Genomic DNA, 14562 nt, shown 5'->3' with positions numbered 1-14562 from the left:
GGAGGGGGTCTTTTTATGCCCAGAAAGCATGCACAACACATATTGATCTTGGAGAAGAGAAATTCGAGTGTGAAGTCCAAGTGAACCACCTCCCTGCCCGGGATTTGCTGGACTCCGGAAGCATGGTAACCCTGGTCCATCCTAGAGTAATTGGGAAGATCGGTCCGGTAAGAAAAACTTTACGGGTGGTGTGCATTCATGGGGACACTAGAGAGTACCCTCTCATCTCGGTGTCCATCTCCACAGCATGTGGCACTGGTACTCAAGAGGTGGGGTGGTAAAGAACTTAGTACATGATGTTATCATAGGACGAGACTGTCCATTATTTGCAAAACTGTGGGGACAAGGAGAACTACCTGGACGGTCCACAGACTGGGGAGAAACTAGTCCCTCTGTTCCTGCTGTTGAGAGAAATAACCCTGAAATGCCGAATGTTCTTGAAAATGCTAATGATTTGGTTAATGGGGATGAAAGTAGTGCTGATATTATTAAGGGTGTCAAAATGTGTGGTTCACAGACCTACCTGAACACTGAAGAGGGGGGGAACCTTCCCCACTTCAGGTAATGCTGGGGGAAGAGGATGAGGAAGTGGCCGTTACCCCTGCCCTGCCGGATTTGGGTGTTCCGCAGGGGGCATTTGGTACTGCCCAGATGCCGGACCCCACTTTGGCCCATGCACGGGAACAGGTTGTAGTAATAAATGGGGTTCCCCAAGAGCCAGGTGCGAATGAGCGGTGGCCACACTTTGCAATATGTAATTAATTGCTTTATCGGGTTACCAAAGTGAGAGAAAATGTGGTAGAGCAATTATTGGTACCCCAACAGTATAGACGCAAGGTCTTGGACCTGGCCCATGATGATGTTTTAGGGGGACACCTGGGAGTTGAAAAGACGGAGGCACGGATCACCGACCGGTTTTACTGGCCAGGTCTGAAAGCAGAGGTAAGGAGATACTGTACCTATTGTCCCACCTGTCAGATGACCGCTCCGGTGACCCACTTCCGGAATCCTTTGGTCCCTCTGCCCATAATTGAGGTCCCATTTGAAAGGATAGCCATGGATATAGTGGGTCCCTTGGTGAAGTCAGCTCGAGGTCACTCCTACATACTGGTGATTCTCGACTATGCCACCCGATACCCTGAGGCGCTACCCCTGCGGAATACCTCCTCTAAGGCTATTGCCCGGGAATTATTCCAGTTGTTTACACGGACTGGTTTTCCCAAGGAAATACTAACGGACCAGGGCACCCCGTTTGTGTCGAGGGTTATGGCCGATGTGTGCAAGCTCTTCTGGATTAAACAGCTGCGCACATCGGTCTACCATCCCCAAACGGATGGGTTAGTAGAACGCTTTAATAAGACCCTTAAATCTATGCTCAAGAGAGTTGTACAAAGGGATGGGAAAGACTGGGACTGTCTGTTACCAGCTCTCCTGTTTGCTATCTGGGAAGTGCCCCAGGCCTCCACTGGGTTTTCGCCCTTTGTGTTGGTATATGGGCGGAGACCTCGTGGACTACTGGATTTTGTTAAAGAGGAATGGGAAAGTGAACCTAGTCAGCATAAGAGTGTTCTTGAATATGTTTTCCAAATGCAGGAGAGGATCCGAACTGTGTTGCCACTAGTCAAGGAACATTTACAAAAAGCACAGGAGGCTCAACGACGAGTCTATAATAGGGCTGCTAAAATAAGGAACTTCCAAGTGGGGGATCGAGTAGCGGTGTTGATTCCCACTGTGGAAAGTAAATTCTTAGCCAGGTGGCAAGGCCCCTTTGAAGTTGTAGAAAAAGTGGGAGAGGTGAATTATAAAGTCCACCAACCGGGTAAGAGGAAACCCTATCAAATATATCATGTAAACTTGTTAAAGCCCTGGACAGAGAGGGAACCAGTGACCTCCCTGGCTAGTGCAAGATTGGAGCCTCGGGTTGGGGTGGAGAGTGTCCAAGTAGCAAATACCCTGTCTAAAACCCAAAGTCAGCAGGCAAAGGAGTTCTTGCAGAGAAATAAAGAAAAATTTTCAGACTTGCCAGGGCTCACGAGTACCATAGAGCATGAAATCATCACGGAACCAGGAGTCAAAGTTTTTGTCCGGCCCTACCGCATCCCAGAGGCCCAAAGGAAGGCTGTTTCAGAGGAAGTGAAGAAGATGTTAGACCTGGAGATTATTGAAGAATCGCAGAGTGAGTGGTCGAGCCCAATTGTGTTGGTACCGAAGCCCAACGGGACTCTGCGATTCTGCAATGATTTACGGAAACTTAATGAAGTTCCACGGTTTGATGCCTACCCCATGCCCCGGGTAGATGAGCTTATTGAGAGACTAGGTCCAGCCAGGTTTATCACTACGTTAGACCTTACCAAGGGATATTGGCAAATCCCATTGACTAAGGCTGCTAGGGAGAAAACTGCTTTTTCTACCCCAGAGGGGAGTTTTCAGTACAAAAGGATGCCTTTTGGATTGCAAACTGCTCCAGCCACATTCCAGCGAGCAATGGATAGGATTTAACGACCTCACCGGAAGTATGCCTCAGTGTACTTGGACGACATAGTCATTTTTAGCAGAGACTGGGAATCACACTTGCCCAAAGTCCAGGCAGTGCTGGACTCTCTTTGGAAGGAGGGGTTTACAATAAACCCTGAAAAATGTGCTTTGGGAATGCAGGAGGTGAAATACCTGGGCTATATCGTGGGTAGAGGGGTGGTGAAACCTCAGGTCAGCAAGGTAGAGGCTATATAGAGTTGGCCCCGTCCCCTCACAAAAAAGCAGGTACGTGCATTCTTGGGCATGGTGGGATACTACAGGAGGTTTGTACCCAACTTTGCCACGTTGGCGGCTCCATTGACCGATCTGACTAAGGGTCGGAAATCGGTCATGGTGGAGTGGAATGCAGACGCTGAGAAGGCCTTTTTGGAGCTCAAGTCGGCACTGTGCCAACACCCTGTCCTGGTAGCACCCAATTTTTCAAAAGAGTTTGTTGTCCAAACTGATGCTTCCGATGTAGGGTTGGGAGCGGTGTTGTCACAGGTTGTTCATGGAGAGGAGCACCCGGTAGTCTTCCTCAGTAGGAAGTTAACACCAGCGGAGAAAAACTACGCTATAATTGAACGAGAGTGTCTGGCCATTAAGTGGGCTCTGGAGTCCCTCAGATATTACCTTTTGGGGAGGAAGTTTAGGTTGATTTCTGACCATGCCCCTTTAACATGGTTGAGACAGGGTAAAGGGAATAATGCCAGGGTTACTTGGTGGTTCCTGGCACTCCAGGAATTTAAATTTGTAGTGGAGCATAGGCCCGGGAGACTGCATCAAAATGCAGATGCCCTCTCCCGAGTCCATTGTTTGAGCTCCACTGTTGCCTCCACCTCCATGGCGTTGGGGCACGGGGGGGGGGGATATGTACAGGACGCCGTGGCTGGGTCCTGGAAGGACGCTATGTTTCCCCTCTGTTTGGACTGTGGTCCCTTTAAGGGAACAAAAAAGGGTTAACTCACCTGTAAGAGGAAGTGGGTTTAAAAACAAGACAGGAAGTTAGAGAGGGTGTGGAGGAGTGTAGAGGAGAATGTGGATGGTGGATGGTGGGTTGGTGTGCAGCAACAGTAAATAGCAGTGTCCTGCCTGGAAGCCTCCTGCTAGAGGAATCTACCTGCAACAAGAAACTAAGGACTGTTTAACTGCAATAGCAGTTCTGGACTTTGCAAGTCGGTGAGACTGAAACCTTTTTTCTTTTGTTTTTGCTGCTGTAAAGCTATTTAAGTTCAATAAATCTCCTTATGAGTGAAAAGCCTGTGTCCTGCGATCTAGCTGGTTCCCCAAACATTACAATATATATATATATATATATATATATATATATATATATATATATATATATATACATACATACACACACAGTATATCACAAAAGTAAGTACACCCCTCACATTTTGTAAATATTTTATGATATCTTTTCATGTGACAACACTGAAGAAATTACACTTTGCTACAATGTAATGTAGTGAGTGTACAGCTTGTATATCAGTGTAAATTTGCTGTCCCCTCAAAATATCTCAACACACAGCCATTAATGTCAAAACCTCTGGCAACAAAAGTGAATACACTCCTAAGTGAAAATGTCGAAATTGGGCCCAATTAGCCATTTTCCCTCCCCGGTGTCATGTGACTTGTTAGTGTTACAAGTAGGGATGTGCTTCGAGTTCGGCTGTTCGATCGTTCAACGAAGATCGAACATTATGGGGCGTTTGCGTCAAATTCGAGCGGCGCGTCACACCCCATAATGCACTGCGTCATCGCAGTGCATTGCTGGCTGATGATTGGCCAAGCATGCACTATGACCCGCATGCTTTGGCCAATCACAGCACCATAAGCAAAGAGAGCCATAATTGGCCAAAGGCGGGGTGCCTTTGGCCAATTATGGCTCAGGGGGTTAAGTCCACACCCCATACTATATAAGGCTGCCTGCACGTCAGCCTTGTGTAGTGTGTTGCTGGCGGAGAGAGAGATAGAGAGAGAGAGTGTCATTTCATTTACTTTGAGCAGGCAGTTTATTCAGTTAGCAAGATCTCACTGCAGACCGTTCCTGCTGTACTGCTTCTAATCTACTTCAGGCAGGCAGTTGATTCAGTTAGCTGCAGTGTACTTTGTATATATGTATATATATATATATATATATATATATATATATATATATATATATATATATATATATATACATCCTGGCTTTGTATATATATATATATATATATATATATATATATATATATATATATATATACACACTGTATCCAGTTTAGCTAGATCTCACTGCAGACCGTTCCTGGTGTACTGTTTCTAATATATTTCAGGCAGGCAGTTGATTCAGTTAGCTGCAGTGTATTTAATATATATATACATATATATATACAGTCAGACTGGTATGTGTGTATATATATATATATATATATCCACTGTATCCAGTTTAGCTAGATCTTACTGCAGACTGTTCCTGGTGTACTGTTTCTAATCTACTTCACACACACACACACACTGTATCCTGTGTAGCTAGATTTCACTACAGGCCATTCATGGTGTACGTATTCAAATATACTTTCAGGCAGGAAGGCCAGACAGGTTATTCAGTGATCTGCAGTGCATAAAATATATATACTGTCTCCTACATATATATCCACTGCATTCTAATTTAGCCAAGCCTATATCTGACTGCAGCCCATTGCTGGTGTACATTTTCAAATACACTTTCAGGCAGGCAGGTGATTCAGTGATCTGCAGTGCATAAAATATATATACAGTCTCCTACATATAAATATCCACTGCATTCTAGCCTAGCCAAGCCTATATCTGACTGCAGGTAGTTCCTGGTGTACGTTTTCAAATACACTTTCAGGCAGGCAGGCAGGTGATTCAGTGATCTACAGTGCATAAAATATATATATATACAGTCTCCTACATATATGTCCACTGCATTCTAGCCTAGCCAAGCCTACACCTGACTACAGGCAATTCCTGGTGTACGTTTTCAAATACACTTTCAGGAAGGCAGGCAGGTGATTCAGTGATCTGCAGTGCATAAAATATATATACGGTCTCCTACACCTACCTATATATCCACTGCATTCTAGTCTAGCCAAGCCTATGTCTGACTACAGGCCATTGATGGTGTACCTTTTCAAATACACTTTCAGGCAGACAGGCAGGTTATTCAGTGATCTGCAGCGCATAAAATATATATACTGTCTCCAACATATATATCTACTGCATTCTAGTCTAGCCAAGCCTATACCTGACTACAGGCCATTTCTGGTGTAATTTTTCTAGTAAACTTGAGGCGGTGTTTTGCTAATCCAATTTTACAGCATGTCTGGAAGGCCACCAAGGAAAGGCAGAAGCTCACAGGCCACTAAAATAGGGCAAGTAGGCTCTGTGTCTACAGCCAATAGTACTGGTTGTGGACACGGTGCATCCTCAGCACGTGGCCGTGGGGCACGCTTGTCCTTTTTTTCGGCAGCTGGCCGTGCTGAGCCACAACATGCAGAGGTTGTTACGCTGATCCCCCGGTTACTGTCTATTTTGAAGCGCTTGTTTTTTCTCTGGAAAATGTAAGTGCAACTCTTATGTTTACAACAATAAATATTCCTTACGGAATTACGCTATGTGCCCTGTTCTTCCTCTCTTTTCTCTTTATGGTTGGGCCTATTTGCCCATTCGGTTTACCTGCTTTATCCATCATTTTGGAGTGTTTGCCTGAAGACCGTATCCACATAGTGAGCCTGAATGCTCTGGTCATCCTGGTAAGCGACTGGTGCTTTTGGTGGCGGATCATCTATGTTACCTCTGTCACATTTGGATGTTCACTCAGGAGTTCTGTGACTGTTACCCATTTATGTTTTGAACTTCATTCTTTTGGACTACATTTGGGACTTGTCTGTGTCCCCCCCTTTTTTTTTTTTTTTAGTTTACACCTCGGACATTAATTCTCACGGAACACGTGTCACTATTTATATTGCTTTTTTCATATGTCAATTTTATTCTTGATATTGATCATTAATTGCTTAGCGCTGCACATTTTCCATATATATTGGTAGAGTGGATGACAAAGCCGTCCTCATCCTCCTCATCCTCCTCACCCTCTGTCACCCAGGCTAAGACAAGTTTGGCTGCCAATGCGGCCTATTCCATCAGCACAATGGCATCAGTCACTCCTTCCCTAGCCCCACCATCATGCCCTGAGGAGTCCCCCGAACTGTTTGACCACAATGTCGGGTACATGCTGCAGGATGATGCGCAGCGTTTTGAAGGCTCAGATGATAGTACCCAGGTTGAGGATAAAGGCAGTAACGTGAACCCAGAGACAGGGGGTTAGCCAAGAAGGACAAGAAAACTGGCAGTCATGTTCCCCCAGCTGCAGCATACTGCCAGGTTTGCTCCAGTGGCGAGGAGGGAGGGGATGATGAGGTCACTGACTCTAAGTGGGTGCCTGATAGAAGAGAGAAGGAGGAGGAGTAGGAGGCACATCTCCAATGAGGCAGGATACCCTCTAGGGGCCAGCTTAAGGACAGCCAACCGACTGCGTCACACCGCAGAGCTCCACATGTGCAGAGCTATGTCAGAGCTATGCTGACTGCGCGTTTTTTCAAAGGTTCTTTGGTGTGGGCCTTTTTTGAGACGTGTGCAGCAGATCGCACCATTGCTGTTTGCAACATATGTCTGAAGCGTATCAAGCGTGGCCAAAACAGCAGCCGCTTGGGCACCACATGCTTGACCAGACATATGTCGAGCTCCCATGCAGTCCATTGGCAACAGTACTTAAAAGACCCACAAAGAACAAGGCAGACCTCTCCTTGTTCCTCATCAGCTGGGATCTCCAACCCCACTATACCTTTAGTCCTCTCAGAGACCTGCACTGAGAGGAATGAAGGTGTAGAATTAGGTGTCCCAAGCACTTGCGGGCAATCTGCTAGTGGTACACATAAATCTGATTGTAGCAGGCAAATTTCCCTACCCCAGTTGCTAAACCAGCGAAAGAAATTCGGTCCCAGCCATCCACATACTCAGCGGCTGAATGCTAGTTTGGCTAAATTGCTAACACTCCAACTGCTGCCTTTTCAGCTGGTAGACTCTGCCCCCTTTCGAGAATTTGTGGAATGTGCGGTACCTCAGTGGCAGGTTCCCAAACGCCATTTTTTTCTCAGAAGGCCATTCTGGCTTTCTACCGGCATGTGGAAGGCAATGTCTTGGCCTCATTGGACAGGGCGGTCAGTGGTAAGGTGCACATTACCGCTGACTCATGGTCCAGCAGGCATGGACAGGGACGTTACCTTTCTTTCACAGCGCACTGGTAACCCTGCTGGCAGCTGGGAAGGATGCAGGACAGGGTGCAGTAATGTTGGAGCTTGTTCCACCACCACGCCTCCAAAATGCTGGTAGTGGTGATTCTGCCACACCTCTCTCCTCCACCCCCTCCTCTTCTTCTTCCTCTATGACCTCTTCCTGTGCAGATTTGTCCTCAGAACCAGCGGTGCTCCGTAGGCGTTCTAGGGGCTACGCAAGCACTCAGGCAAAAAGATGCCATGCAGTGCTTGAGTTCGTCTGCTTAGGGGACAGGAGCCACACTGGGGCAGAGATTCTGGCAGCTCTACAGGGGCAGGCTCAGAGGTGGCTGATGCCACCCCAGCTTCAGCCAGGAATGGTGGTTTGCGACAATGGCACCAACCTCCCCTTAGCCCTCCGACAGGGACACTTCAAGCATGTTCCCTGTTTGGCTCACGTCCTTAATTTGGTGGTGCAGAGGTTCTTGTGGTGGTACCCAGGCTTACAGGATCTCCTGAGGCAGGCCAGGAAAGTCTGTGGGCATTTCCGCCGGTCATATAATGCCAGTACTCGGCTGGCTGACCTTCAAAAGGAATGCAACCTGCCCAAGAACCGCCTCATCTGTGACATGCCCACCAGGTGGAACTCAACGTTGGCAATGCTGCAGTGACTGCACATGCAGTAGAGGGCCATCAATGAGTACCTGTGCGAGTATGGCACCAGGACAGGGTCAGGGGGGCTTGGCTTTTTTTCACCACGCAGTGGCTAATGATCAAGGATGCATGCACTGTCCTGTCACCATTTGAGGAGGCCATGAGGATGGTGATCAGTGACAGTGCATGCATCAGTGCTACTGTCCCTCTTGTCTTCCTGTTGGAGCACACACTGTGTGGAATAATGGACAGGGCACTTGAGGCTGAACAGAGGGAGGAAGAGGAGGACTTCCTTACCTCTCAAGGCCCCCTTTATTCAGACAGTATTCCTGCAGGCCCATCTATCACACAGGAAGAGGAGGAGGAGGAGGAGGATTGTGTCAGCATGGACATGGAGCCTGGCACTCAACATCAGCAGCAGTCTTCAAGGGATTATTTCCAGTCCCCAGAAACCCATGGACTTGTACGTGGCTGGGAGGAGGTGGCTGCGGATCATGTCGTCCTTAGTGACCGAGAGGACTCCGGACTGAATGCATCAGCAAACCTTCGTTGCATGGCCTCCCTGATCCTGCAAAGCCTGCGAAAGGACCCTCGGATTCATGGTATCAAGGAGAGGGAACAGTACTGGCTGGCAACCCTTCTTGATCCACGTTACAAGGGTAAGGTTTGCGGAACTTATTCAGCCTTCACAGAGGGAGCAGAGGATGAAACATCTTCAGGAGGCCTTGCAGAAAGGTTTGTGCAATGCGTTTCCGGAGCCTGGGAGGTTACAATTTCCTGATCCTCCTGGACAACGTGTTGCTAAGGCTTCGGTCAGTCACAGAAGGTGGCCATCTGGCCAGATGCGTTCAGACAATTTTTTAGTCCACAGCCCCAAGGTCTGATCGGTTCCAGCAACCATCGCCAGCGTCTGATTTACATGGTGCAGGAATACCTTGGGGCAAGATCAGTCTTGGAGACCTTTCCAACCTAAAATCCACTGGGTCTTGAGGATGGATCACTGGACAGAGCTTGCACAGTACAGTATGCAATTGAGCTACTGGCCTGTCCTGCATCCAGCGTTCTATCTGAAGGCACATTCAGTGCTGCTGGAGGCCTTGTAACCGATTACAGAATGCGCCTGTCCACAGACTCGGTTGATCGGCTCACCTTCATAAAAATGAATCAGTCTTGGATCACCAGCTACCAATCACCTGATGCTGATGTAACCGATTAATTTTTTTATGAATGTGAGATCCCTTGAAGACTGCCTATGCTGATGCTGAGTGACTATCCTGTTATGCTGAGTGACTATCCTATTCCTCCACAATGTTCATGTTGATAGCTTCTAAGAACTTTTTTGGTTCTGGGCACCACCACCAGTACCTAAAGCCCAATTTTTCTGCCCCTGTTTAACAGGGGCATGTAATTACAATTTTTGCTGTAATATTTTGCAGCAGGGCTCGTTCCTGTGCTCAACTAGAGTATCTGTGAGGGGTTGCAGTGCTGTGGCACCACCACCACCACCACTGCCTAAGGACCAGTTTGTCTGCCCCTGTATAGCAGGGGCGCATAATTACAATTTTTGCTGTAATATTTCTCAGCAGGGCACATTCCTGCGCTCAACTAGAATATCTGTGAGGGGTTGTAGGGTTGTGGCACCAGCACCAGTGCCTAAGACCCAATTTTTCTGCCCCTGTTTAACAGGGGAGTGTAATTACAATTTTTGATCTAATATTTCACAGCATGGCCCATTTCTGTGCCCACCAAGAGTAACTGTGAGGACCTACAATGTTGTGGCAACACCACCACACCACCACCAAAGGCCCAATTTTTCTGACCCTGTTCAACAGGTGCATGTAATTACAATTCTTGATATAATATTTCACAGCAGGACCTGTTCAAGCACCCACCAAGAGTAACTGTGAGGGCTTACAGTGTTCTGGTACCACCAACACCTAAGGCCCAAATTTCTGCAAAGTATATAGGGCAGGCCGTATAGTATATACAGGTGGTCCCCTACTTTAAAACATCTGACTTACAAACGACTCCGGAGAGAAACAACAGGAAGTGAGAGGAAATATACCCCTAGGAAGGGAAATTCTCTCCTGTAAGAGTTAATATGGGAAAAAGGTGTCTCCACTAAGTCTTTATCACCAATCCTTGTTTCCCTAAAAACCCCAACTTTTCAAAATCCAATTGTCATTGGGACAGAAAGTGAGGTGAAATCTTCTGAATAGGGGCACAGACAGCAAAACAAATGTTACAGGGGTGATGATAACCCTTCTCTATGTTATCCAAAAAGCTTAAAAATCGATTTTTTTTGGCTGGAGCTACAATTAAAAAATGTACCTGTTACAAATTACAAACAGATTCAACTTAAGAACAAACCTACAGTCCCTATCTTGTTTGTAACCCGAGGACCACCTGTATACTACTGTTCAGAGTATATAGGGCCTGGGGGCCCCATGCCTTTTCCTTTTTTAATTTGGGTGCGGGGTTCCCCTTAATATCCATACAAGACCCAAAGGGCCTGGTAATGGGCTGGGGGTTACCTATGCCATTTTTCTCAATAATTTCCATGCATATTGCCGGGACCCAACATTACTTTACAGCCGCAAGCAGTTTTGAATAACTTTTATTCCTTTAGAAATGTCATTTTGTGCAGGGACTGTTCTAAACACGGGAAATACGCACCACTTTACAGGCATACTATAGACACCCCCCAGGTATGATATTTAAAGGAATATTTCACTTTTATTTTTTTACTTTAAGCATCATTAAAATCACTGCTCCCGGAAAAACGGACGTTTTTAAAACTCTCTTTTGCATTGATATCCTGCACTGGGGCAGGACCCGGGTCCCCAAACCCTTTTTAGGACAATAACTTGCATATTAGCCTTTAAAATTCACACTTTTGATTTCTCATGTTCGAGTTCCATAGACTTTAACGGTGTTCGAATATTGGTGCGAACTTTCGGTCCGTTTGCATGAACCGAACCGGGGGATGTTCAGCTCATCCCTAGTTACAAGGTCTCAGGTGTGAATGGGGAGCAGGTGTGTTAAATTTGGTGTTAATAGCTCTCATGCTCTTATACTGGTTACTGGAAGTTCAACATGGCATCTCGTGCCAAAAAACTCTGAGGATCTGAAAAAAATAATTTTTGCTCTACATAAAGATGGCCTAGGCTATAAGAAGATTGCCAAGACCCTGAAACTGAGCTGCAGCATGATGGCCAAGACCATAAAGTGGTTTAGCAGGACAGGTTCCACTGAGAATAGGTCTCGCTATGGTCGACCAAAGAAGTTGAGTGCACATGCTCAGCATCATATTCAGAGGTTGTCTCTGGGAAATAGACGTATGAGTGCTCCCAGCATTGCTGCAGAAGTTAAAGAGGTGGTGGATCAGCCTGTCAGTGCTTAGACCATATGCCGCACACTGCATCACATTGATCTGCATGGCTGTCATCCCAGAAGGAACCCTCTTCTAAAGATGATGCACAAGAAAGCCTGCAAACAGTTTGCTGAAGACAAGCAGACTAAGGACATGGATTACTGGAACCATGTCCTGTGGTCTGATGAGACCAAGATAAACTTGTTTGGTTCAGATGGTGTCAAGTGTGTGTGGTGGCAAACAGGTGAGGCGTACATAAACAAGTGTGTCTTGCCTACAGTCAAGCACGGTGGTGGGAGTGTCATGGTCTGGGACTGCATGAATGCTGCCGGCACTGAGGAGCTACTGCCTTGCTAAAGAAGCTGAGGGTAAAGGTGATGGACTGGCCAAGCATGTCTCCCGACCTAAACTCTATTGAGCATCTGTGGGGCATCCTCAAATGGAAGGTGGAGGAACACAAGGTTTCTAACATCCACCAGCTCCATGATGTCATCATGGAATAGTGGAAGAGGACTCCAGTGGCAACCTATGATGCTCTGGTGAACTCCATGCCCAAGAGGGATAAAGCAGTGATGGAAAATAACGGTGGCCACACAAAATATTGACACTTTTGGGCCCAATTTGGACATTTTCACTTAGGGGTGTACTCAATTTTAATGCCAGTGGTTTAGACATAAATGGCTGTGTGTTGAATTATTTTGAGGGACAGCAAATCTACACTGTACACTCACTACTTTACATTGCAGCAAAGTTTTGTCACATGAAAAGATATAATATTTACAAAAATATATACACACACAAAAACATTTTGCCATGTAATTCTGTTTTAAACTGAATAGATTGTATTACAATAACGCCCTTCACTCTTCTGGGAAGGCTTCAACAAGATTTTGGGGTGTGTTTGTGGGAGGTTCTTGACACAGGAGGTTGATTTACTAAAACTAGAGCACTGAGAATCTGGTGCAGCTGTGCACCGTAGCCAATCAGCTTCTAACTTCAGCTTGTTCAATTAAGCTTTGCCAATAAAACCTGAAAGCTGATTGGTTTCTGGGCATAGCTGCACCAGATTTTGCATTCTTCAGTTTTAGTAAATCAGCCCAAGGGTTGGAAGTGCACAATCATCCAAAATGTCTTGTTATGCTTTTGAAATAACAGTACCCTTTACTGCAAACACCTGAACTCACAAACCATATAGGCTGGTGTGATGGTCAGGCGTCCACAAACTTTTGTCCCTATAACATATGTTTCCACACTGCTACCATGGGTTTCCTCTGGGTAATCCTGTTTTTTTCCAAAATCCAAACAGACACTTGTTGGTTATTCCATCAGGTCCTAGGGAATATATGCATATGTGTAAATGTAGTAAAAGCATTAGTCTATAAAGTCCTGGGGGGGCAACAATTAAAGTGAAAACAATTATAATGAGGAATGTTTTAAATAAAGTACTATACCTTGGATAAGGATGGTTGAAAAATCTGAAAATCCAGTGTCATCCCTGCCATCCATTATCTGAGCTCCACCTTGAGCATCTGTGAGGAAAACATAGAAGACCTCCAAACCCTCAGGATCATCATCATCTAGAATTTTAATGGACACCTGAGTTTCACTCTGACCATCCAGCATGGTAATCAGAATAGCTTGCTCTTCAAAGTCCAGATCTTCAGTTGCCCAAGAAATATTTCTGGACATGTGGCTTTGCTCAAAGGGCAGCCCCTGCAATCCATTCTTGGCCTTTCGTGCCCCAAAAGTTGTAAGTGTGACATGAACAATCCCACTGGAACCTTGAGTTCGCTTTACTTGAATAGTCACGGTATTTAGTGCGCTATTGTTTGAATCTTCATTGATATATGTTATGGCAGGCCCAATGCTTAGCAACCCAGACGTGAAATCATTTGCCAATATTGTTACAGATGAGAGACTGTAATCAAAATGTAGTCTTGGCTTCTGGTGGTAGAAATCAGTACTTTCTACAGATGTTAGGTTAACATAAAATAATTCATCTAGTTCATATATTTTATCATTAATTATTGAAATATTTATTACTGAGGAGGTCTGACCTTTATCAAAAACCAGTTTTCCATTTAAAACGGGCACAAAATCTTCTTTTTCTTTGGCACTTCCTGAAATGGTTGTGAAAGTTAGTTTTGTGTTGTTGCCATGGAAACCAAACAACCGCTGAACGTGGAGTGACACAGTCTGGTTGTCTTCTTGCACTACAATGTACCTTGAATTGGGGGAAAACTGGAATACTCCCATTGGTTCAAATTCTGCATAAGTAAATCCTGATCTGTAAGACAGAGTGGAGAAATATCGTACATTTTATTCTGTGGGTTGCAACATAAATGGTCCCTGCCCTGAAAAAAATGCTACAATCTTCCATTAGTTAGTAGATGAAAATGGATTTTGCATGCAAAATTAACAAATAATAACTATACAGTTTAGGATACAGTAGGAACTCTATGCCACTGATCTCATCTGTGTTCTCAATAAATGAGACAGCTAAAAAAAATGCTGAAAAAGCAAGTGTATTAAACAAGTAAACATTTTAAAATATATCTGTTGCCAACAATTAGGGAGTGGCAATAAGCATTATAACCCCTTCTGAATTTTATTGATACTGGTTAATTTGCGATAGCACTGAACCGTTAAAGAAGACAATCTGTTTTCATCTAAATCCAATGAGAGGCGGAGGAAGTGATCCTTGGGGCAGGTGAACTTATGATAACATTAGTGTGTGTGGAC

At 45.4% G+C, this 14562-nt stretch overlaps 1 protein-coding gene across 3 annotated transcripts in view; it reads right to left on the bottom strand.

Annotated features, from left to right (window-relative positions):
• The window catches only part of ADGRV1 (adhesion G protein-coupled receptor V1), a 774317-nt gene that overhangs the window by 369778 nt on the left and 389977 nt on the right, over positions 1-14562 (bottom strand). For all 3 annotated transcript variants that reach the window (XM_073624499.1, XM_073624500.1, XM_073624501.1), the window contains one exon: positions 13272-14107. In XM_073624499.1, coding sequence (XP_073480600.1) covers positions 13272-14107 — 836 coding nt within the window. The remainder of the gene's footprint in view (positions 1-13271; positions 14108-14562) is intronic.

The sequence above is a fragment of the Aquarana catesbeiana genome, linkage group LG01, assembly GCF_042186555.1.
Source record: "Aquarana catesbeiana isolate 2022-GZ linkage group LG01, ASM4218655v1, whole genome shotgun sequence".
Lineage (NCBI taxonomy): Eukaryota > Metazoa > Chordata > Amphibia > Anura > Ranidae > Aquarana > Aquarana catesbeiana.
Note: the sequence above shows the minus strand (reverse complement) of the source record. Positions and strands in the feature narration are given on the sequence as shown.